Genomic DNA, 20,933 nt, shown 5'->3' with positions numbered 1-20,933 from the left:
TAAAGTATTGCCTTAAGATCTCCCGGCATCATGTTTATGCCATCCACGTGTACTTCAAGTATGAGTTCGGCCTTATCATCAATAAAAACACATGAGTTAGGCTGACATACGCTAACCCTACTGAATAAGAGTGTCCCGGAACTTTTGATACCACGCGCGAGGAGACTGCTTCTAAAGGGCTTTGAGGAGTAATAATTAGTGCCCGTCAGATAACTGTACGTCACTCCGGGCTTTTATGTAGATGGGATTCTCTTAACTGCGGTTTAGGAACGCCGTCTTGATATATCATTGGTAGATATACCGATGGCAAACCGCCACTAAAGCGAATAAGATGCGGGTTGAAGCTGACTTGACTACGGGCGCAAACGTCTCTTTATAGTTGATGCTTTCTTCCTATTAGAAACCTCTGGCCACAAGGCGAGCTTTGCGCCTAGTGATATACCTGTCCATCTGACCTGTCTGTCATAATGTCAGCATTGTCACAAAATACAGTATTCTTGTGTTTGTCAGGCAGTTGGCATACCGGCTATGAGTGCAGTTGCAGATATTGCAAAGGATAGCCATGCTAGGAGAGATAGCAGCCTCATCATAAATGACAAAATGTATTCAGGTCACTGGCAGAAGATCTTGGATCGGCACGTAAGACGATACGTTTCGCTAGGATGGTGACAAAGGTAGTTTTCAAAATTCGGTTGCTAAAATGGTTCAACCTATAGTGATTGTAAACTACACCGGCCGGATATATTTCTGCAATGAACAGGGACTTCCTTCGACTTGTCTCTGTTTAGGGCTCAGTATGGCGGATAATGATAGCTAGGGAAATGAGTGACTAGTACTAGCGCTTTTATGTATGCCACCGAAGGCTGAGTATTATCAGGCGTCGGCATAGTCCGGCACTGGGCGCTCTCTACCTAGGTAACTTTGGGAGCGAGACTAAGTCGTTGATATTTCTTGTAATCAATTATCATATAAAACATCGTATGGAACTACAACCTTCCGATAAACTCTGTATTCTTGGAGTGGATCGTTGTGATAATGGGGCATTTACGCTATACGTGATGTCTGAAAAAATTGGGAGAACCCTATATATTATCGCGCCAAAAGCGGTATTTTCGCGGGCAATATCTCACTCAGCCGCATTAGCCTATAATATGATTCCGTAAATGACAAACAAAGCGTATAATATCATCTAGCATTTATCTGACTATTACATTTCCCTATGAACTCATATATGAAATACACAAATCCCCTGAAGGGCTACAAAGTATATAAAGTGTGAGAAGCTATATCATGAGATTGAGGCAACGAAAGAAGGCGGAGTACTCGTGTTAGATGGTGCCGTACACCTCGTATAAAAAGCTGTTATACTGCGCGGATATTGAGGGGTAGTTGGTTCATGTAGCCCAGGACCAGAGATATCATACTGGAATTGGATGAATCCGAGGTGTATGTGGCTTCCATTTTGTAAAACCAATTGTCCAGCAGGAAGCGGTCTAGGTTCAGGACAGATACAGGACCCTAGCTGCTTGTGAAAATGAAAGTCAAAGCACACAAAGCATCATCATATTGTTATCAATAGTTTGCACCCTCCATGTGGCCCCTTTGTAGATAGCCGCCCGTAAGTCTACTAAGAACGAAGGATATCAAGCATAGCCTGTTTCAAAGGACTTTGTGACCTCTCAGCGAATTGCAAGGGGGACTCGTCATGGTATCGCGTGCCTGCTGGTCGAGCCGTGCGATCTGCGCGCGCTCGGGGAGCCTGGGCAGCATAAAGTCCAGACCGGCGGCTCGGATCTGATGAAGCTTTCCGCAACACGGAATAGGGTAATGTCGTGCTAGCCCGCGGCATGCTGCCGGCGCATACATACAGGCTATTTGTTAGCCACCGCCCCGATCTTTTGATGCTGTATGCGAGTGAGTTCAATGACCTGCCCGGCAGCAGCGAGACCACAGTTGTGGATCAGGTTGCGGCCATGGCGGAGATGCCCGAGCCGCTGGGCTTGGCTGTGGAGAATGCCATGTTTGAGTACCAGATTGTCGAGACAGGTCACCACATGAAGAGTTTGGAGGATAAGTGGTTCGAGAAGCAGGCTGTCACGCTGGAGCATGGTCGGAATTGTCTTGCCGTGTCGTTGCCGTTCCCTGATAATAAGGAGCGCAGCTGGAAAATCAGAGTGAAGGGCGTCACCGAGGAAGAGTCTGTGGCGCTCTTGGATGAATTGTATTCCTGGCTGTATCAGGAGCGCTATCTGTACCAGCACCCGTGGCAGGTGGGTGATCTCCTTATCATTGACAACTATGGCACGTTACATGGTCGCACTGCAATCAGCGAGAGTGGTGTGCGCGGCTTGTTCCGTGGCCAGGTGAATTACAGGTGATTCAACGCCGTTTCGTATTTAGTTTAGTTTCTCAAGATTAATTTCAGGTCAGATTCTGCCTAATTAATTTCAACTCCCGAGTTCATTGAAATAAAATCATGCGTCATATCGCACGTCCAATAAATTGCCTCCTCGGGGGTAATTTCTTGAGACGTGCCATGCCTCAAGTCCACAATAGTTTCTAGGTCTTCTTTCTCCATGATCTGTTTTATCCTGGCTTCGTCAACCGGCACCGGTACCCCGCGATCCAAGAATTTGACGGCCTCGGGGCCATCCATGAAACTCACAGATGTCTGCTCGGGGATGATAATACCCTGTCCGGCGAACGAGGTGTCGAGAAGCGAATATCCGAGTGCGGCTAGAATTCCATGCCAATTCGGATCCAGTCCATATATTCCCGTTTTCCAGAGCACAGAGCGTGCGACCACCGACGCAATGTGATGAGCTGCATCATAAGATGGTGATCCACGCACCCGAATCGTGATAAATTTCGAGGCACCCTCGGCGTCTCGTACAACCAGCTTAGCCATGTCAGACATGAACCCGCTGAGAACGTGCTGCAGCGCGACAAAGTCAGCCGACGGCTCTGGAGAGACGTCCACCGCGAGCTGGCTAGAAGATGCAGCTGCTCCATTGGCAAACATGGTGACCATGTCATTAGTGGATGTATCACCATCGATAGAAATACAGTTGTATGACTTAGATGCAGCACCTCGAAGGAGGATCTGCAGGGCGGTTGGTGTAACTGGAGCGTCCGTGCAAATGATTCCTAGCGTGGTGGCCATGTTCGGGTGGACCATACCGGCGCCTTTAGTCAGACCCGCGAGGGAAAATTTAGTTTTCGGTGCGGAAGGCAGGCTAAAGGTCCTTGAGATTAATTTCGGATACGTGTCGGTTGTGCTCAAGGCGACCGCGGCCTCGAGCCAGTGGTCATGTGCATTTCCCATCTTTTGAGTCAATTCAGGTATATGATGCAGGATTTTGTCGATCGGCAGTCTGTTCAGTCGGTCAGCATGTCTCTTGGGGATTGATATTTGGAATGTAGAAGCGAGCTTACCGCTGGGCACCTGTGCCTGTATGCATAACCATCAGAGATGATCCCTCATCGGCATTTCCAGTGGATATGCTTTTCGCAGCTCCGCGGCCCATAGCGGTCGCATCGTCAAGTCCCGCCTGGCCGGTAAGAGTATTAGCGCACCCCGAGTTTGCAATGACGCCTCGCAGTCCAGCACCTTTGGTACGGCGCATAAGCTCGCGGGTGACCGTCACAGAAGCAGCACAGAATTCATTCTTAGTCAAGACTGCGGCACCTGATGCCGGCGTATCCGAGGCAACGATGAGCAAGTCTGGCTGAATGTTACCGGCAGGCTTAATGCCAGCGCGGATGCTGCCAACGTTGAATCCCTTTGGATAACTCCCTGAGGTCGGGATCAACCGCTGCTTCTTGGCGGGGATGGACCGGCCCCCATAGAGCTCGAATTTGTCGAACTTTGTCGAAAAGGCACGGAACTGCGGGCTGGTCAAACGGAGTGGCATCCTGGGTGGAGGAGAGAATCTGAAAGAGACGCGCAAATGGCCCCCAACACGATAAGTTAAATACATGGATGTGACCAAAACGCGACCCACTGCGGGATCGACCCCCCGAGCCGGTGGAGTTGCTGGACCTTGCACCCGGGACCCCCCTCTCCCCCATTCCAAGTAAGCAAAGCACTTCGATTCTGGTTCCTCGGTCTGAATTTTTGTTTGAGCCAGTGCAATTTCTCCTATTAGATTCTACCCGAATTAGGAAGACTCGTCATTTTAGCGTGACTCAGGCGCAGGCATGGGTGGCGTCCGAAAAATCTCTTACACTGGTGGACGACAAAACTTGTGGAGCAGATTGCAACATGTATTATCTTTGGCGTCCTTCGAGTCTGAGGATACCTGCAGTCCGTCAAGGTCCGAGGCAGGAGATGCCACATAGGACGATTCTTCCTTGCAGGGCGGAAACAATCAGATGGACATATCGCATTTTTGAAGTAGATCATTGTTCAGAGGTCGCGTGACCGTTTTCATTCATGTTTCCCAACAACATGTTTTGACCTCGTAGCTTAGGTAGGTTTCCTTCTTCATGCATCTCAGTTTATCATTCCTTTTGCCATCCCTCTCTTGTAGCCCTTTAATAATTGTATGTGGTTGCCCAACCTACCAAGCTAAAGCGTTTATTTAGCCGTTTTTCAGATCATGCATTTAGAAATGGTTGTACTGATTTGTCCACCCTATACAACAAGAAGACAGGCCAGAGTCCAGACAGACATCCCCAACATAATGGGGGGCGTTGCAACGGCGGAGCCACGTGTATTCTCTAATACCCCAGAGCCCCCTACATTATAGTCCGAAATTAATCCGTGCGCTGGGAGAGCAGAAGATAAAAGCAGGGATGAGTAGTGCGCCCGAGGAATATTCAGCACCTCCGTCTGCCTGATGATCCTAAGGCTTCTCAACCACCTTACTAAGCCCAACCCCTATTTATTCTGCACTTTCTATAGTACATAAAAAAACACTCAAGTACTGAATTGGCTATGCCCGTACTAGTCCGTACTGTAACGACCACGTTCCGACATTACCTTTTACAAGCTTGGTGGCATGACTTGCAGAGTGTTGGTTCTGTGGCCTAAAACTTTTGAAACACAGCGTGTTTTGCATTTGAATGAACCACACATCCTCCTTCGTCTCAGTAATAAGACGCCTGTTATGCGGACCGGAATGCGTGGGTGGTTGATTTAGCCTAGGGGGCTGGTTCACCGAATATATTTGGAACTAGCCAATGTCCGACTGCTGCTAGGCTCACAAAGTGCTTATTATTCAGACGATATACATTATTGTTGTGTTTTGTTTTAATCTGTACCGGTAATATCGTGACAGACGGTGGGAACGAGCGGCCCTAGACAATTTTATTCGGCAGATGTACTTGTAGTCTTAGATGGTCGACCTTAAAGCGTGTTGCCGCGGCGGTGGCATGTTTCACAAATACAGGCAGAGGTGGACAGGTCGTAGCAAGCTGCATCTCCGCCCCTGTTATTGGCACGCTGCCCTAGTTCACAAGTCGCCACAAGCCGCGTAAGACACCGTCGATATGCGACATGACTCGAGGCGATAAAGGTCAGAAGGTGGCGTGTAGGGCATAGCCTTGACCCGGGACAGCGAGGACGGTCTTTGGGCCATCGAGGTCCCATTATGGCGCGGACTTATAGTTTTCTGCTAGCCATTAGCTACCGGAGCGGAGAGGGTTTGCCTAACTAACATATCCGAGTGGTCAAGAAATGAGCTCGGCCCAACAACCGATATTGTTTAAGTGCAAGAACATAGGCTCAATGTAGGTTGTATTTGTTAATAGCGGCCGATTGCATGCGGATCTAGGTGCATAACTGGCAGCATATCCGATATCGGTACAACCATTAGACCGGCTCGAACTGGCACTTTACATACCTGCGACATCATTGTCCTACTTTTTGACTGGAAGTTGAGTAGTTAAATATTTTGGTGGTTGATGGTTTTTCAATGGGAAAGATAACTTATTAAGTACATGTGCAGAACATAAGGCAAATAAGTGTCTCGACTCCATCTTTTGTCGGTTGTGGCACAACATGTGTCTCGTATATCCAAGATGTATTCTATCTTTTTCAGTGTAGTGAGAATGCCTGCGGTTGAATAATTTGGGAAGAACTTGTTCTGACACCTTGAACCTAAGAGCTGCTCGGGTGTGGAGCAGCCATGCAGTTGTCTCGTTGGGCAACAGCCTAGGGGTAGAGGAGGTATTTATAGACATTTCGGCTTGTCTCGTCACTCTCGAAATCAATTTGCTTTGAAGAATGACGAAGTTTACAAAACCTTGAATAATTCTCATCGATGGCCGCTGATTTGGGCGATGATGTCTCTGACACGATCTGCGAATTGCGGGTTGCGCGTAGCTAGACAGCGGCATCTGCAAGAGCAGAAGTAATTTCCCCGATTCTAAGGACCCGGGACGAACGCCGCTATCGCATGCAGCGGAATATAGTAATGTAGCTATATCCAGGCTACTACTCGCAGCCCAGGGCGTTGATTTAGACTCTAAGCAATTAGAAGGACCAACGCCGTTATCATACGCTGCTAAAAATATGAACACGGCTGTCTTCAAGCTGCTGCTCGAAACGGAGAGTGTCCACCTAGACTCTAAGGACCGCTATGATTGAACACCGCTATATGATGTAGCGCGAGCGGGGGCATAGGAAGCTGTCAAGCTATTACTTGCGACGGAGGGTGTCAACCCTAATTCCGAAGATTCTAAATGGGTGACTCTACTTTCATTCGTAGCAAACAAAGGCCGCGAAGCAACGGTCAAGTACGTTCTAAAACAGGAAGGCGTCGACCTAGACCCCCAAGACTTTTATAGATGACCGCCGCTATCCTGATTTTTTAGTATAAATGTAAGGCCCGTTTACGAAGTATGGCTCGGGTATATATCAACACCGCCAAAGATTGCGGAGGAGCTAGCCACAAACGACTCTGTCCATCTCATTCTTGACATAACTATCTTTGACGTCGCTCGGTATTATCTTCATCAAGGTCAACTACAAGTTTATGTAGCTTGACAATGACCCCGGGGATCCGGGATCCAAACCTATTCCTAAGGGCTTGAGCGTGGTGGAAATGACTAAGCATGTCGGAGGTCCGATCGGTCATCCGAAAATGCGGATCCACTGCAGACTCTGCTTTTCACCAACGGCAATGAAAGAATGACGCGGAATTGTACCCACAGTGTCTGGATCGTGGACCTCATGGACCTCCGATACGGCATAGGGCCAAAACGCAGACCGGGCTACGAATTTTTACTGTGTCGGACGTGGATCCGACGTGAGCGGCCTCAACCTCCAATGGACTGCCAGCACTCAGTAGCCGATTGAGACTAAACCTGTATGAAAAACTTTTCTTATCAATCCAATGACTCTTGTCTGTCTTTGATGGGGTGTTAGATTTTCCTTTAAATAACATTAGACCCTCCACATTTCCATTATCTGGATAGTATCACGCCAAGACTCCCAGTCCAACCTTGTTTGTGTATAAGGATTCTTCTACGTCACAGCACGCGGCATACATGGCATCGGATGAAACCCATCAAATATATAGGGGTACAATCTATCAATCCGGCTTGGCGCACTCACATCTCCAATCATGAATCGACAAAGAGAGGCCGAAAAGGCGCTCCATGACCAAACCAATATTCTGCCTTTCGGGCAGCTCATGGTTGTCTTCACTGGTCTGGCAATCTCCTTGTTAATTTGCATGGTAGATCAAAATGGAATCAGTGTCACTTTGCCAACCATTTCACGCGACCTCGGCGCCCAAAATACCATATCATGGGCTGGAACCTCTTCGCTTATTGCAAATACAATGTTCACAGTTCTATACGGTCGACTGTCGGATATATTTGGTCGAAAGATCGTATATCTCTCCGCCTTAGTACTACTCTGTATTGCAGACTTGCTGTGCGGCTTGTCACAGAACCCAGCAATGTTTTATGTCTTCCGAGGCTTGGCTGGTGTTGCTGGCGGTGGTGTGACTTCTTTGACGATGATCATTGTCTCTGATATCGTGACCCTCGAGAAGCGAGGTAAGTACCAAGGTATCCTGGGTGCATCTCTAGGTGTTGGTAATATCATCGGGCCATTCCTGGCTGCTGCATTCATTATGCGTTCAACGTGGCGCGGCTTCTTCTGGTTGATTTCTCCATTGGCTGCTTGCTCCGCGGTTGTCGGATACTTCCTTATCCCGAACAATGCAGGAAAGGGAAGTTTCCGGCAAAATGTCGCTCGCATTGACTGGTTCGGTGTGCTTGCATCATCCATTGGTATTATCTTCCTTTTGATCCCTATCTCAGGTGGTGGTTCATACTTCCCATGGGACTCACCTATGGTCATCAGTATGCTTGTGATCGGAAGTTGCGCATTTGTTGCATTTCTTCTAATTGAATGGAAAGTTGCTACATTACCAATGCTTCCAGGTATGATTGACTCCCTAGTTCAGATGAGGTCATCTAGCTAACATCCACCAGTGGCCTTTTTCAAAAACAAAGTTGTCTCTGCGATCTTCCTCCAAAGCTTTTTGTTTGGCGCGGTCTACCAGGCAAATCTATACTACCTGCCACTGTACTACCAGAACGCCCGTGGTTGGTCACCCATTGTTTCAGCAGCGATGACATGTCCGATGGTTGCAGCCCAGTCAATCTTCTCAATCACATCCGGACAGTACATTTCCAGAATGAAACGCTACGGCGAAATAATCTGGATCGGTTTCGGCCTTTGGACCTTGTAAGTCGAATTAGAATCCCTCTACCAGCTCGTGCTAATTTTGAATTGTTGCAGGGGCTCGGGCTTGATGCTATTGTTCGGCAATCACACTCATCCAGCCGTGATTGCAGTCATTGTGGCAATCATGGGCGCTGGAATCGGCTTCACCTTTCAACCAACGCTCGTCGCTCTCCAAGCCCATTGCACGAAATCGCAAAGAGCAGTTGTAATCGCGAACCGCAACTTCTTCCGCTGCATGGGGGGTGCATGTGGTCTGGCGATATCAGCTGCAATTTTGCAAGCGACGCTTCGATCCAACCTGCCAACAAAGTTTGCGTACTTGGCAGAATCTTCCTACTCCCTTCCTTCAAGATCAAATCTCAGCGCCTCGGAGTGGGCATCAATACTTCTTGCCTATAGTAATGCTTCCCACGCAGTATTTATCCTCCAAGTTCCGCTTATCGGAGTGTGCTTCCTTGCATGTGGATTTGTGCGCGATAGAGGCCTAGAGAGACCAAAGGAACCCGAGGAGATTGAAGAAGAAAAGAGAAAGGCTGAAGAGGAGAGAGATGCCGAGGCGGCTACTATGGAAGAGCCCGAGGAGTCTGTTATTCATCCGCCGCATGAACAGGTTGAGAAGCGTTCCTCAGTGTCGACACTCGCTGAATCCTCGATGCCACCTTCTCGTACGGAGCCTAATAACGACAATTTGGAGAAAGAGAAGCATTCCAACAAATAGACGTTGGAAAACGCCAGCCACTCACTCGACTATTAGCAACTTGCATTTGTGTTTATTTTTCTTGCATGGGGGCGGGTGATACCAAAAGGCATTATAGACTTGCATCGATACATTAATTTAATCAAAACACGAGCACAAAATTATGGCTTTCGTTACGAATGTGAAGCAATAGGGGAACTTCGATTACGTAGTTAAGTGTTTCCAGCAACCTGAGTCCATGTGAGTGAAATATATGGAAGACTCCCATTGTTGGATGCATACAAAATCGTAGACTGAACGCCTGGAAAGCCCCGGTGATGTTCAGCCAACGGTGTTGTCTTGGCATTCCGCACCTCCGACGTTCGTCATCACGAACATTGAAACTTGTCATGGAACCAACCAAGACTGTCTGCCTTGATTAAGCAACCCGGATCCAAATGTATGCTCTGGGTCACAGCCCTGAGTCTTCGAGACATACCAGTCCATCGCGAGATCACAATCCGCGGAAACGCGGTCGGACAGCATGCACGCGCTGCAAGACTCGGAAGCAAAAGGCTAGCTCCAATAAGCATCAATTTAAGGATTTTAACTCATTATTTACCAGTGCGACAATGAATATCCAACCTGCTCAAACTGTCAGAAAGCGGGAGTCCAGTGCGACAAGTCTAGCGTGCGGGAAGACAAGGACCGTCTAAATGAGTGAGTAGTGGAAGCGGAGTAACAGAACATCGAGACTAATATGATGATAGTTACACACGAGTGTTAGAAGAGCGCGTGGCCTTTCTTGAGCGTCGACTCACTCAGTCAGACACAGATCAGAATGCTCGAAATGCCACACGATCGCTGTTCACTCCCCAAGGCCATGCAACGCCACAGACAGCCACTTCAGGCCTTGAAAACAACCCTGTCGGGGATATTGTGGGATTGTTAGCATTGAGTTCCTCAGAAGCCCCTGCATACGTAGGAGCCAGCTCTGGTCTTTCTCTGGCTGCCAACCTGGGAGAGATGGTCCAAACCAGTGTATGGAACCAATTTATCTCGAAAATGCGACAACAGCAGAACAACAGCCTTGTCAACAATTCTCGAAATACGAAAGGTCGAGTACACGGACCATCAGAGCAGCCCAGTGCTCCTCGAATTCAAGATCGGAATACGAGGGTGGATGACCTTTTGCCAGCCAATGTTGAACCGCCAACTGATGAGATGGGCGCCAGAATCCTCGATACCTATTTCACACGGCTTCATTCTCGATATCCTTTCCTTAATCAAAAACAAGTGTGGCAGATTCATGAGGATCGATGGCGATTATCCAAGACCAAGCGAGAGGATCTTACAATGGCTGATCGATTCGCGATATTCAAACTCAACATAGTTTACGCAATCGGTGCAACTATGCTTCAGCTGAGTGAGAAATATGCATACACTTCACCGGAGGTAGCTTGATTTTTTGTCCACGAAATCATTTCATGCTGACAACTTTCCAGCGATTCTATACCGCTGCTTTACAGCATGTCCCCACGATGTGTGAAGCGCGGTCCATTGAAAACATCGAAGCCATGGTTCTCCTCGTTGTATATCATCTGCGAACAGCATCTAGTCATGGCATGTGGTACATGATCGGACTTGCCATGCGTACTGCTATTGACCTTGGCCTCCATCGCAAGGCAAATGAAAGCAACATGGATCCGTTCACCACCCAAATGCGACGAAGGCTCTTTTGGACGGTGTACTATTTGGAGCGAGTTGTATCCATGTCCCTCGGTCGCCCATTTAGCATATCCGACCGTCACATTGACCTTGATCTGCCACTGGACGTGGACGACGACATTCAAGACCCGGCGCTTCTCACAGCACCCCAAGACCCTAACAAAACAACGTCTCTCACATTTGCAATCTATCTATTCAAACTCCGTCGGATCGACTCCCGCATCCAACACAAGATCTACCGCGCCGACAGGCCCCTCTCATCCCTCCGACCAAAAATGGACCCCCTCTACCTCGAACTCGAACAATGGAAAGAATCTGCTCTCCTAAGATTCACCGGCCCAGACCTGGACTACCCAATGCTCCATTACAACCGCGCCGTCCGCCTCCTCATCCAACCCTTCCTCCCACTCCTCCCAATAACAGACCCATACTACCAAATCTGCCTCCTGGCAGCAGGAAATATCTGCCAATCGCATAAACGCCTCCACCAAACCCTTGAATACGGCCACTCCTTCCTAGCCGTCCAAACCGTTTTCATGGCGGGTATAACCCTACTCTACGCGCTATGGACGCACACTGACCAAGTCTGGTCCGTCCGAATGAGCAACGACATCCGCGCCTGCTCAACAGTCCTCTTCGTAATGGGCGAGCGCGCAGCATGGGTCAAGAAATACCGCGATGCATTCGAACTCCTCGTCAACGCAGCAATGGAGAAATTACAAGGCAACGAGACTGCCCGGAACGCCGGAATGGCGGAGCTGATGACTGCCCAGTATGGCGTTAATTGGAGTACGAATCCCACTGCGCCGGGAATGTCAGGGAGCGAAAAGTTCCCGCCTGTTAATCCCACTGGCTTGGCGCCGGATTCTGGGGTGCCGCTGGCGCAGGCGGCGCCTGTGGATGAATCGGAGCATGCGGTTAGAATGGCGTTGCAATTGGCGCCTTGGATTGATCAGGATGAGAATGATCCGCTTTGGATGCCGGATTTTGAGACGTTGGAGAATTCTTCGGGGACGTTTTGGAGTCATGCGGATACTAGGCTTTTTGATGCTCTGTAATGATGATGATGATGTCTACCTGTAATCTTTTGGTATTATTTGTATTATTGATATTGTTTTAGAGATGAGAGTAGTGATACCCAATTAACTCAGTTCAACTTTGATATCTCCCTTATTAAATTTTAGGAAGAGGAAGAGTAATGCGAGGTCGATTTTTCGAATATCGGCAAAATACCATCTTCCCGACAAGGGAAACCAACCGTCATATTTTAGCATTGATGATGATTTTGACAGAGAATTCGGCATACTCAAATTTCACCGAAGAAGAGAGACGAGGGCAAAGCAGCCTCTGAGAGAACCTCATCTGCTTTATTTGCCCAGTAATTCGGCCTAAGTAGACCAAACCCGGCATCAAGGCTACTTAATGCCTAGCTTGCCCACCATCGAGGAACAAAATCCAAAAAGAACCCAAAATTTTACATTTCAACCGCAATCCCATTGTCCAAAATGCCTCAAGCCTCAGCACTGGACAACCCAGCCGCACAGGGCGCCCCATACTACACGCCCGCCCAAACACCACCCTCAGGTACATCAACAACCAAAAACCCACCAACCCTCTTCCAACCCCTCAAAATTCGAGGCACAACCTTCCAAAACCGACTCTTCCTCGCCCCACTATGCCAATACTCCGCGTCCAACGGGCACGCCACAGACTGGCACCTGACACACCTGGGCGGGATAATGCAGCGCGGGCCCGGCCTCTCGATAATGGAATCCACGGCCGTCCAAAAAGAAGGCCGCATCACGCCCCAAGATATCGGACTGTGGCAAGATAGCCAAATCGAGCCGCTGGCACGCATTGTGCAGTTTGCGCACAGCCAAGGCCAGAAGATTGGGATCCAACTTAGCCATGCGGGCCGGAAAGCTAGTACCGTTGCGCCGTTTGTTTCGATGAATGCGACGGCTGGTAAGGATGTGGGCGGGTGGCCTGGGGATGTTTGGGGCCCGTCTGCGATTCGTTTCAATGAAGAGTATCCTGAGACGAGGGAGATGGGGATTGAGCAGATTGAGGAGTTCAAGAGGGCGTTTGTTGCTGCTGCTAAGAGGTCTGTGCGGGCTGGGTTTGATGTTGTGGAGATTCATGCTGCGCATGGGTATTTGATTCATCAATTCTTGAGCCCAATTAGCAACAAGCGCACCGATGCTTATGGTGGATGCTGGGAGAATAGGACGAGGTTGGTGTTGGAGATTGTTGATCTTGTTCGTCAGGCAATTCCGGAGACTATGCCGCTATTCCTGCGGATTAGTGCGACGGATTGGTTTGATCATTTGGTTGACGAGTTTGAGAGTTGGACGGTTGCTGATAGTGTGAGGCTTGCGCCTATTCTTGCGAGGAGAGGTGTGGACTTTTTGGATGTTAGTTCTGGCGGTGTGCATCCCATGCAGTCAACGAGTATCAAGTCTGGGCCAGGATATCAGGCGCCTTTTGCGCTTGAGATCAAGAAGGCAGTTGGTGATCAAATGATTGTCTCGGCTGTTGGTGGGATCAAGACTGCTCAGCTTGCTCAGCAGCTTCTTGACGATGGACTGGATGTTGTGATGTGTGGACGGTGGTTCCAGAAGAATCCTGGTTTGGTGTATGCGTTTGCGGACGAGCTTGAGGTCGATGTGAAGATGGCAAACCAGATCGCCTGGGGGTTCAAGGGGCGGGCGCGGAAGCAGAACGAAGAATGAGTAGCATGAAATAGACAAAACCGAATGGTAAATCATAGACCTCGTTTAGACACCAGACCATGTTATTTGTGTCAAACCGACTAGCAGTCTCCACCAAAAATCATAGATAACCTCGGCCATGCGAATTCAAGGCGGTATATCGTTGAACCAGCTTGCAAGATCCGGCAAATCGAATCTACCAAGAAATCCGAACTCTTCTTGGCCCAAGCCCATCTCATCCCAGGTTGTAAAAGGATTCATGTCCATATTGTTAGGCTCCTGGCGAAAAGCGTGTTCTTCAGACACTGACTCTGTAGGCTGAGACGAAGCATCAACTCGAGTCGGGAACTGACTGCTCCGTTGTTGCATCTGCGTAGCAGCAAGAGACGTAGTATCACCGGCTCGAGAAGTCGCTAGAGGAAAGTTAGCAGAGGATTCAACTTCCGAAGACAGAAAGACAAACTTGAGTAATTTTGAGCGATATGTTGGTGTGTCACTTGTAAAAATTGCAGCGAGTTGCGAGCAGAAAGACTGAACATGGCCATGAAAGCCAATATCTCTTCACACTTGCGCCAGCTCTCATCTACGATCTGCGAATCAACCTGTTCGCGTATCGAGTGGCAGGAGTATGACATTATCAATATAAACCCTGCAGTCGAGGTATCTATGGAGCATTAGTCAATTATTCAACTAGGGATAGAGTTGACGAACAAAACCCATTATACCACCATGCATCGGTTACACTTGTTCGATATGTCTGGTGGACCAGTGAGACTAGGTCTATGGCTGCCATGACGCAAGATGCAGCACATTTGGAGAAAACTGAAGAGTAGATCAAATTCTTCTCCGTGGATGCTGCACTGATTCTATCTGCGGGGTCAACATCAGGGCGTCGCGAAGAACTTGCCCGTTCATCGGAGCACAATTGCGTGAACATAGGGCGATATAAAAGGAGGCGAAGATGTATGGCTCTGTTTTCATTAGCAAAGGTGAAGTTGTGATCGAGAGATCCATTGGGAGTGAATACCTAGCTCGCAAGACGTTTTGCTGGCGCTTGAAGATGGATATATTACCGCTTCCCGAGCGTTGTAACGGCTCTTTTGTCCAGTTCAGGGGTTTAGGCACATTAGATTCATACGCAGAGAGCCTATCGTCAAGTTCCATCAGCACGTCAAGACTACACAGCTTCGAGCCGCGTGGGGAAGTGGTGCGAGTGTTATTCGATCGACTTTGCCAGGCGTTGTAAACTTCAGATAAAATAGACTCGAGAATTTTGTACAGCTCGATAGTTGAGACGTAAAAAGTCATATAACCCATTTTATGATCGCAAGGCTGTCCGCTAAGCTCACAAGGATCTGCTGCATGGGAATCAACCCCCATCTCGGGTAATGGCACGGGTGAAATATGAGAAGTCATGCTCGGTCTTCCGTGGGTCATGCTCACAATCCTGGTTACTCTGATTAGCAATTTGACTAGGTTATTTTATCAATAAAGAGCACGAACATGTCCATAATGACGCAACTATGCCAAGTCCGCCGACGAATTTCCGTCTCAAGTGGTTTATTCGAAGCGTGAGTGGTTGTCTCGTGCAATCCTAGCCCCTGGCCTGCTCGACACGCCAGACCGATTGCATTCCAGCAACGATTGGGGTAAGGGGTGCTTTGTAGAAGAAGTGAAACAATGAGAAGTGTCTGAACCACCCCAATAGTACCTATGTCCAGAAGGTCAAGGTTGACGAAGCGCTTTGCGCGCAAGAAGAAGGAGTAAACTGCTGCTTCTCGCTCAGCAGGTGGGATATCAGAGAAATGGCACCCGAGCGCAAAAATGCAGTTAAGTGCGCAATGAAAGACCATAGAATTTGGACCACAATCGTAAGCTCCACCAAGTCCAATGTTGAGCTGAGGCAGTTCAGGTTTGGGTGATTTATTCGACCCCCAGAGGTTTTCGTATGCCTGCTCGAAACTTGGACGGTGGAAAAATGGAAATAGACAGTGGACTCTGTCCCAGTAGCATTCGAGCAGGTGGTCTGCCAGCGATCGAGGTGGTAGAGAAAAGTCGTCGAATCGAAGATCCACGGAGGGATGGCCTAGATCTCGCCAGAGACCGGTTTCAGGGCCTTGGGCTCTGGAAGGTTCATTCTTACTCTCGCGTAGGGCGGCCATATATGACTGCAAAGGCATCGACTCCCCTGCCAGACGCATAAAGGAAGCCACTGAAGAATTGCCGTAGTATTGTTGCTCTCGCGGAGAGTCTGTGCCTTGGTCGTCTTCTGCAACAGAGATGGCACCCATAGCAGTGACATTTCCATGCGAGTTAAGAGATGGTGAAGGGTAGATACTTCCTGCTCTGGGCCGCGCAGCGTCGGGAGATGAATGAGAGGCGCGCGGAGTGCGGTAGGTCTCTTCCGCTTCGGATATGTTCCTTTGTGCTGGGAGCTTGGGTGGTTGGAAAGTAGAGTTCGTTGACATAGGACTTGGGCCTGATAAAGCAGGGGTCGAACCCAAGCCAAGTAATCCTTCTGCTGCAGCAGAGGTCCGTGATTCTGTATCCAGAGGATCCAGATGCACATCTTCGTCCATTTGACTCTCTGATGCCCTGTAATCTCCATGTTGCGATGACTCAGGCGGTACAGCAACACCCCCCTTTACACATGTTTCCTCTAATTCTCGAATGCGCGCATGGAGAATCTTCAAGTACTCATCATTGCTGGCAGACCTCGCATTATCAAGCTTGTATACACACTGCTGAACGGTATACGAGCGACGAGCACATGGTCCACAAATCGGCTTTTCGCCATCGCACCGGACCTTTTTGTCTCGACAAGATTCACAAGCCAAAGCGATTTTGCGCCGACGAGGTGTCTCTCGCTTAGAGATCCCGCCTTTCGGAGGCATCTGCTGAACCGCGCTTTGTCCTATCAGCCACAAGGACACGATGATACGTTGTATATGATAATAATGACCCACACTCCAGTGTCCTTGCACAGTATGATTGGCAATCCGGGTGGTGACCGAAAAGGGGCTTGCTGTCTGATGGTTGGGGAAGGAGTGGAAAAGACCCGGAGGCCCGGGATGCACCCGGAATGCACACGGGGGGGAATCACGTGTGAATCTATACCCCGCGAAACCTAAATTTCCTCAAAAGTCAGAAAATCAATAAGCCGAGATAACTTAATATTGAGTTTGACTGTCTTTGAGGTCTAGGCAGACAACGTTACGATTGTTGGGAACTGTGATCGGAATTTATTCGAGTCCGATTTGTTGAAGAGACATGGTTTGTGGGGTCCGGGATGCACCCGGAGTGTTTCTATCCCGGGTGCATTCCGGAATTGACGTAGTTAGCCCTTCTCTTTAATCATGGGGGATCTTGATTAAACAGCCGTAGGACCTTTCTTCTTTCAATCCACTGGAATCGGGGAAATCTAATCTCATCCTTACATACTGCATTATCTCGACGAAGCACAAAGCCTTGTGACGCACGAGCCTTACATATCAACATCCAACCTGCATATTTCCGCGCATGCGCGTATCTACCTGAATTTCAACACAGCGAAAGATCATTCACTGCAAGTCCAAATGGAGTACGGAAACCAAATGCGCATCATGGATCCTGCCACTCTTTCACATTGCTGCCCTTGGCAAGCTGACAATCAACCTATACCCCGAGACCGATGGCCCGTCGAAGAAGGCCTCCAGTGGGGATCAGATCCCAGCTTCTGTTACCACGGATTCTCCTGCCCCATCGGCACATGGACAGAAGAGCGACTTGTACAAAATTTGATGCGAAATATGGCCAGTTTCTGCACCAGCGTTGACATCGGCATCGACGTCCCGGAACATATCCAGGAACAACCTCAAAAAGCGCACATAGATCCTATGCAGTTGAATGGATTTTCACTCCCGATGTTTCAGTCATCGATGGTTCCTCAAAACGAAAGATTATCTGAAACACCTTCATTGTCATCATCATCATCACCTCCATCAAGTCAGGTCCAGCGGTCGTCACCAGACACCACTGTCTGCACACGGCGCGCGAGCTGCACAAAGGCCGCCAATAAGCCCGGACAAAAGAAGAGAAAATGTATTCAGAAGCCCGGGCAGAAATTATGCCATTGCCGATCAGAAAAGAAGAGGAGAGAGATAATTGGAGAGCGATATAAAGAACTGTGCCACATCGTGCCGGGTCTTGAGAAACATTCTTACACAAGGAAATATGTTCTTCAAGAAGCTGCATTATGGATTGAAAAATTGCTTCAGGGCAACGATGCTCTTGAACAGCAACTGCAACAACTGAAACAGCAAGAGAAGCTGAACAAGTTGCGACTATTTCCTATTGAGGAAGAAGAAAATTTTGAACATTAGTTCTGACGATATTTGTACATGTGTTCAGAAATTTTGTGACCAACCATATCCTGTATTATAATTGAGTGTCTTGAACCTATGTTTATTCATTGCTGTGTAGCTTTTACTGAGGTCGATGTTATCAAATCAGGCTTCTTTTCTTTCCCACCGTCCGCTGCACAGATAAAGTTCAATCGCACACGCAAAGGCATGCAGGGCTCATTAAGGCGATGGGCTTGCTATCATATCGACGAGAATTTTATTTCCGTAATCGAGTCCCGTGAGACGTATCTGTTACAGAGGCGGAAGTCTGCTTCTTGTGATGATTCGGTAGTCCATGGCAAAATATAAAAAGGAGGAGTGGGGCATTGTTGTATTTGGCCAATCCTGAGAACAGCTTTGCCTCCGAAAGGATCATATCAGCGGAACGAACCATAGTGAGTGGGGTGAGTTTATTTTGATCTAGCATCTACTCGTCCATCAAGCTTTCAACAATCCAGCATCCTGTTCCATCATAGTAACGTGTCGCCCCGTACTTACCCGTGTATGCGAGAGCTCAGGGCAGAACATCGGAAAACGAGTCCGCACGCTTAGCCTCGACTACCTGGAGGCTCAGGGTAACGTCGTCCGGATCGCTACACCAAGTACCATAGCCCGGGCGTACCAAGAGTATATATTTCTCGCCAAAACGCTTCACGGAGCTGTGCTTCCACGTCTTTTCTTCTTGAATTCTGATTTTGTTGACCTCCTAGTCGCGGAGGGTAGAGTTAGCGATCCCATGTGCGAAGACAAGAAGGGTACCGACGGTCATGCGGGTGTCCGCCTCACTTACTTGGCCTAGCCACGGCGTTCTGGATTTTGCGAAGCATATCCACTAGCTAGAGTTAACTCGTTTCAATATTTTGCATGCGTATTGAGTTAACTTACTGAGATTTTTTGGCAAATCCATAGAAGGAAAACTCCGGAGTTGCTCATCATTAGCAATTTAGCAATGAATCTGAGCTCAAAATATAGTCTTAACTTCAGTAAGGCAGAGTGAGGATACTTGGACTAATATAGATTTCGGTCGGTGGGCGTCTTTCTCAGCTTTGACCAAGTCCTCGAGATTTCCCACACGAGCAAAATGAAAAAGGAACTGTTGCATGAGTGCTACCGCGACTTTGAGAGAGAAATCCATGTCGAGAATGACAAGGATTGAAATTACAGGTGGATTGAGCAGAACGGACAATGTCAGGTCCATGAGGGCAATCACCACCGAGAAAGGGAATCTTTTGCCGCGTATCAAAGGGCTCAATTTTTGGTAATGTCTAGAAACGTATAGGTACTTGTTAATCTTATACAAAGTTACCTAAAATGCAAGTACTGACTACCTATCTAGAGTTGGTGCCTTAGACCAACCATGGAATCAGTCGAGTCACTGACCCTTAAAGTGCAAGGATTACTCGCTCTTCGTCGCTATACTTTGGCTTATACAACAAGATTAAAATGGCTTGGAATCCATGACTGTGTAATTAGGGATACATAATTCTCTCAATTAAAGCAATTCTAAATCAGAAGTGAGAGATAATTGAAGAAAATCTGGGAAATCTTTAAGGCTAGATTAAGATTAAGGCACTAGCCAACATTAATTTATGCATTTGACTCTACGATCTATACACCTCCGTAGCCGCATCCGAATGCCGGTCCCCGAACCGGATGAGAGTTTTCTGCAGATGTAAGAATATGGGCCTTTTAACGTACGATACACAACCAACTGGGAAATACTAGTCCAGATAATCGCATCTATTACCATTGAGGCTATGAATGATATTGATTTAGCCCGATAGACTTCATGTATGGAATGAGGTGTTGACTCGAAAGGTGTATGTTGACAAAGTCAACGGTGTGTGTTGGATCGGCTTTACCCCTGATCTCCTCCGAAAAAACCCCGAAAACAGTTAAGCTTCCACACTCGGCTAAACTAACCGCTATGCAAGCACATCTCTTTGTCGGCGATGCCGCCGTCCTTGAACCGAAACAGTATTATTCGCTTGTCTTATAGTACTAGTGACGCGTTGAGTGGAGGTATCGCCAATATTTCCTGGGTTTGACTGAGGAGAACCTGAAGTTAGCCCACAAACACAAGATCTCGTAACGTGGTGATGATATGATAGAAAATTACCATATCCGAAAATTTATAACAATCAAATGATTCATGCTTTTCCTTTCGTCGATTAATCCCTACTACACTCTTTAATTTGCTTTAGTGACCTCCTTGGGTCTATGCCGCTTCGAACATGATGCGGCATCCTCTCCCTATCTCTTTCTTGCTCCTCCTACTGCCATTCAATGCGGCTGCGGAGACTACTGTCATTACAGGAACTGATGTGAAATGTTCATGGAGTCATAATGTTGTACAAAACCCGTCTTTCGAACTCGGATCCCTGTCTCCCTGGGCTGTCTACAATAATTACGGCACTGTCAGCATCGCGGCTGACAGTTCTGACGCCGGCCAATATGTTGCGTGAGCAGCCCTCCTCATATTTTCAATGGATCGAGCCTATTAGGACTTTTTGCTGACCCAAATTTGGAGCAAACAGATCAATGGCCCCGAATACATCAGGATTTCGCGTACTTTATCAAAGCTTGACGGACCTCGTTGTAGGAGAGACATACACCTTGTCATTTGATTACAAACTGGTAGCTGTGAACGCCGGATATTGCGCTTTATATTTTTCCATAGACGGTATTACTGCAGACAATCGCATCACGACAACCGCCATGGCATACGT

The 20,933-nt window shown here is 48.1% G+C and overlaps 9 protein-coding genes across 9 annotated transcripts; 6 read left to right on the top strand and 3 right to left on the bottom strand.

Moving 5' to 3' along the window:
- Nucleotides 1-1,847: 1,847 nt before the first annotated feature.
- Nucleotides 1,848-2,378, top strand: N7529_007838 (TauD/TfdA family dioxygenase; the record flags this gene model as incomplete). Its single annotated transcript, XM_057243365.1, has 1 exon — nucleotides 1,848-2,378. The coding sequence occupies one exon, from the start codon at nucleotides 1,848-1,850 to the stop codon at nucleotides 2,376-2,378; it is 531 nt and encodes a 176-aa protein (XP_057094903.1).
- Nucleotides 2,379-2,437: 59 nt separating this feature from the next.
- Nucleotides 2,438-3,914, bottom strand: N7529_007837 (bifunctional ornithine acetyltransferase/N-acetylglutamate synthase; the record flags this gene model as incomplete). The annotated part of the gene is made up of 2 exons (XM_057243364.1): nucleotides 2,438-3,374; nucleotides 3,436-3,914. 2 exons carry the CDS (start codon nucleotides 3,912-3,914, stop codon nucleotides 2,438-2,440), a joined length of 1,416 nt encoding a protein of 471 aa, XP_057094902.1.
- Nucleotides 3,915-7,571: 3,657 nt separating this feature from the next.
- On the top strand, nucleotides 7,572-9,425 carry N7529_007836 (putative MFS transporter; the record flags this gene model as incomplete). Its single annotated transcript, XM_057243363.1, has 3 exons — nucleotides 7,572-8,400; nucleotides 8,452-8,707; nucleotides 8,762-9,425. The coding sequence occupies 3 exons, from the start codon at nucleotides 7,572-7,574 to the stop codon at nucleotides 9,423-9,425; spliced, it is 1,749 nt and encodes a 582-aa protein (XP_057094901.1).
- Nucleotides 9,426-9,845: 420 nt separating this feature from the next.
- N7529_007835 (putative C6 transcription factor) lies at nucleotides 9,846-12,169 on the top strand (the record flags this gene model as incomplete). The annotated part of the gene is made up of 4 exons (XM_057243362.1): nucleotides 9,846-9,917; nucleotides 10,009-10,103; nucleotides 10,154-10,838; nucleotides 10,889-12,169. 4 exons carry the CDS (start codon nucleotides 9,846-9,848, stop codon nucleotides 12,167-12,169), a joined length of 2,133 nt encoding a protein of 710 aa, XP_057094900.1.
- Nucleotides 12,170-12,616: 447 nt separating this feature from the next.
- N7529_007834 (NADH:flavin oxidoreductase/NADH oxidase) lies at nucleotides 12,617-13,843 on the top strand (the record flags this gene model as incomplete). Its single annotated transcript, XM_057243361.1, has 1 exon — nucleotides 12,617-13,843. The coding sequence occupies one exon, from the start codon at nucleotides 12,617-12,619 to the stop codon at nucleotides 13,841-13,843; it is 1,227 nt and encodes a 408-aa protein (XP_057094899.1).
- A 126-nt stretch (nucleotides 13,844-13,969) lies between these two features.
- N7529_007833 (uncharacterized protein) lies at nucleotides 13,970-16,716 on the bottom strand (the record flags this gene model as incomplete). Its single annotated transcript, XM_057243360.1, has 5 exons — nucleotides 13,970-14,235; nucleotides 14,286-14,486; nucleotides 14,534-14,793; nucleotides 14,850-15,269; nucleotides 15,326-16,716. 5 exons carry the CDS (start codon nucleotides 16,714-16,716, stop codon nucleotides 13,970-13,972), a joined length of 2,538 nt encoding a protein of 845 aa, XP_057094898.1.
- Nucleotides 16,717-17,397: 681 nt separating this feature from the next.
- On the top strand, nucleotides 17,398-18,183 carry N7529_007832 (basic helix-loop-helix domain-containing protein; the record flags this gene model as incomplete). The annotated part of the gene is made up of 1 exon (XM_057243359.1): nucleotides 17,398-18,183. One exon carries the CDS (start codon nucleotides 17,398-17,400, stop codon nucleotides 18,181-18,183), a length of 786 nt encoding a protein of 261 aa, XP_057094897.1.
- Nucleotides 18,184-18,718: 535 nt separating this feature from the next.
- N7529_007831 (uncharacterized protein) lies at nucleotides 18,719-19,031 on the bottom strand (the record flags this gene model as incomplete). Its single annotated transcript, XM_057243358.1, has 2 exons — nucleotides 18,719-18,885; nucleotides 18,995-19,031. The coding sequence occupies 2 exons, from the start codon at nucleotides 19,029-19,031 to the stop codon at nucleotides 18,719-18,721; spliced, it is 204 nt and encodes a 67-aa protein (XP_057094896.1).
- Nucleotides 19,032-20,438: 1,407 nt separating this feature from the next.
- N7529_007830 (uncharacterized protein) lies at nucleotides 20,439-20,669 on the top strand (the record flags this gene model as incomplete). Its single annotated transcript, XM_057243357.1, has 1 exon — nucleotides 20,439-20,669. One exon carries the CDS (start codon nucleotides 20,439-20,441, stop codon nucleotides 20,667-20,669), a length of 231 nt encoding a protein of 76 aa, XP_057094895.1.
- Nucleotides 20,670-20,933: the final 264 nt, after the last annotated feature.

This window comes from Penicillium soppii (genome assembly GCF_028829465.1).
Source record: "Penicillium soppii strain IBT 18220 chromosome Unknown utg000006l, whole genome shotgun sequence".
NCBI classification, from domain to species: Eukaryota; Fungi; Ascomycota; class Eurotiomycetes; order Eurotiales; family Aspergillaceae; genus Penicillium; species Penicillium soppii.
Note: the sequence above shows the minus strand (reverse complement) of the source record. Positions and strands in the feature narration are given on the sequence as shown.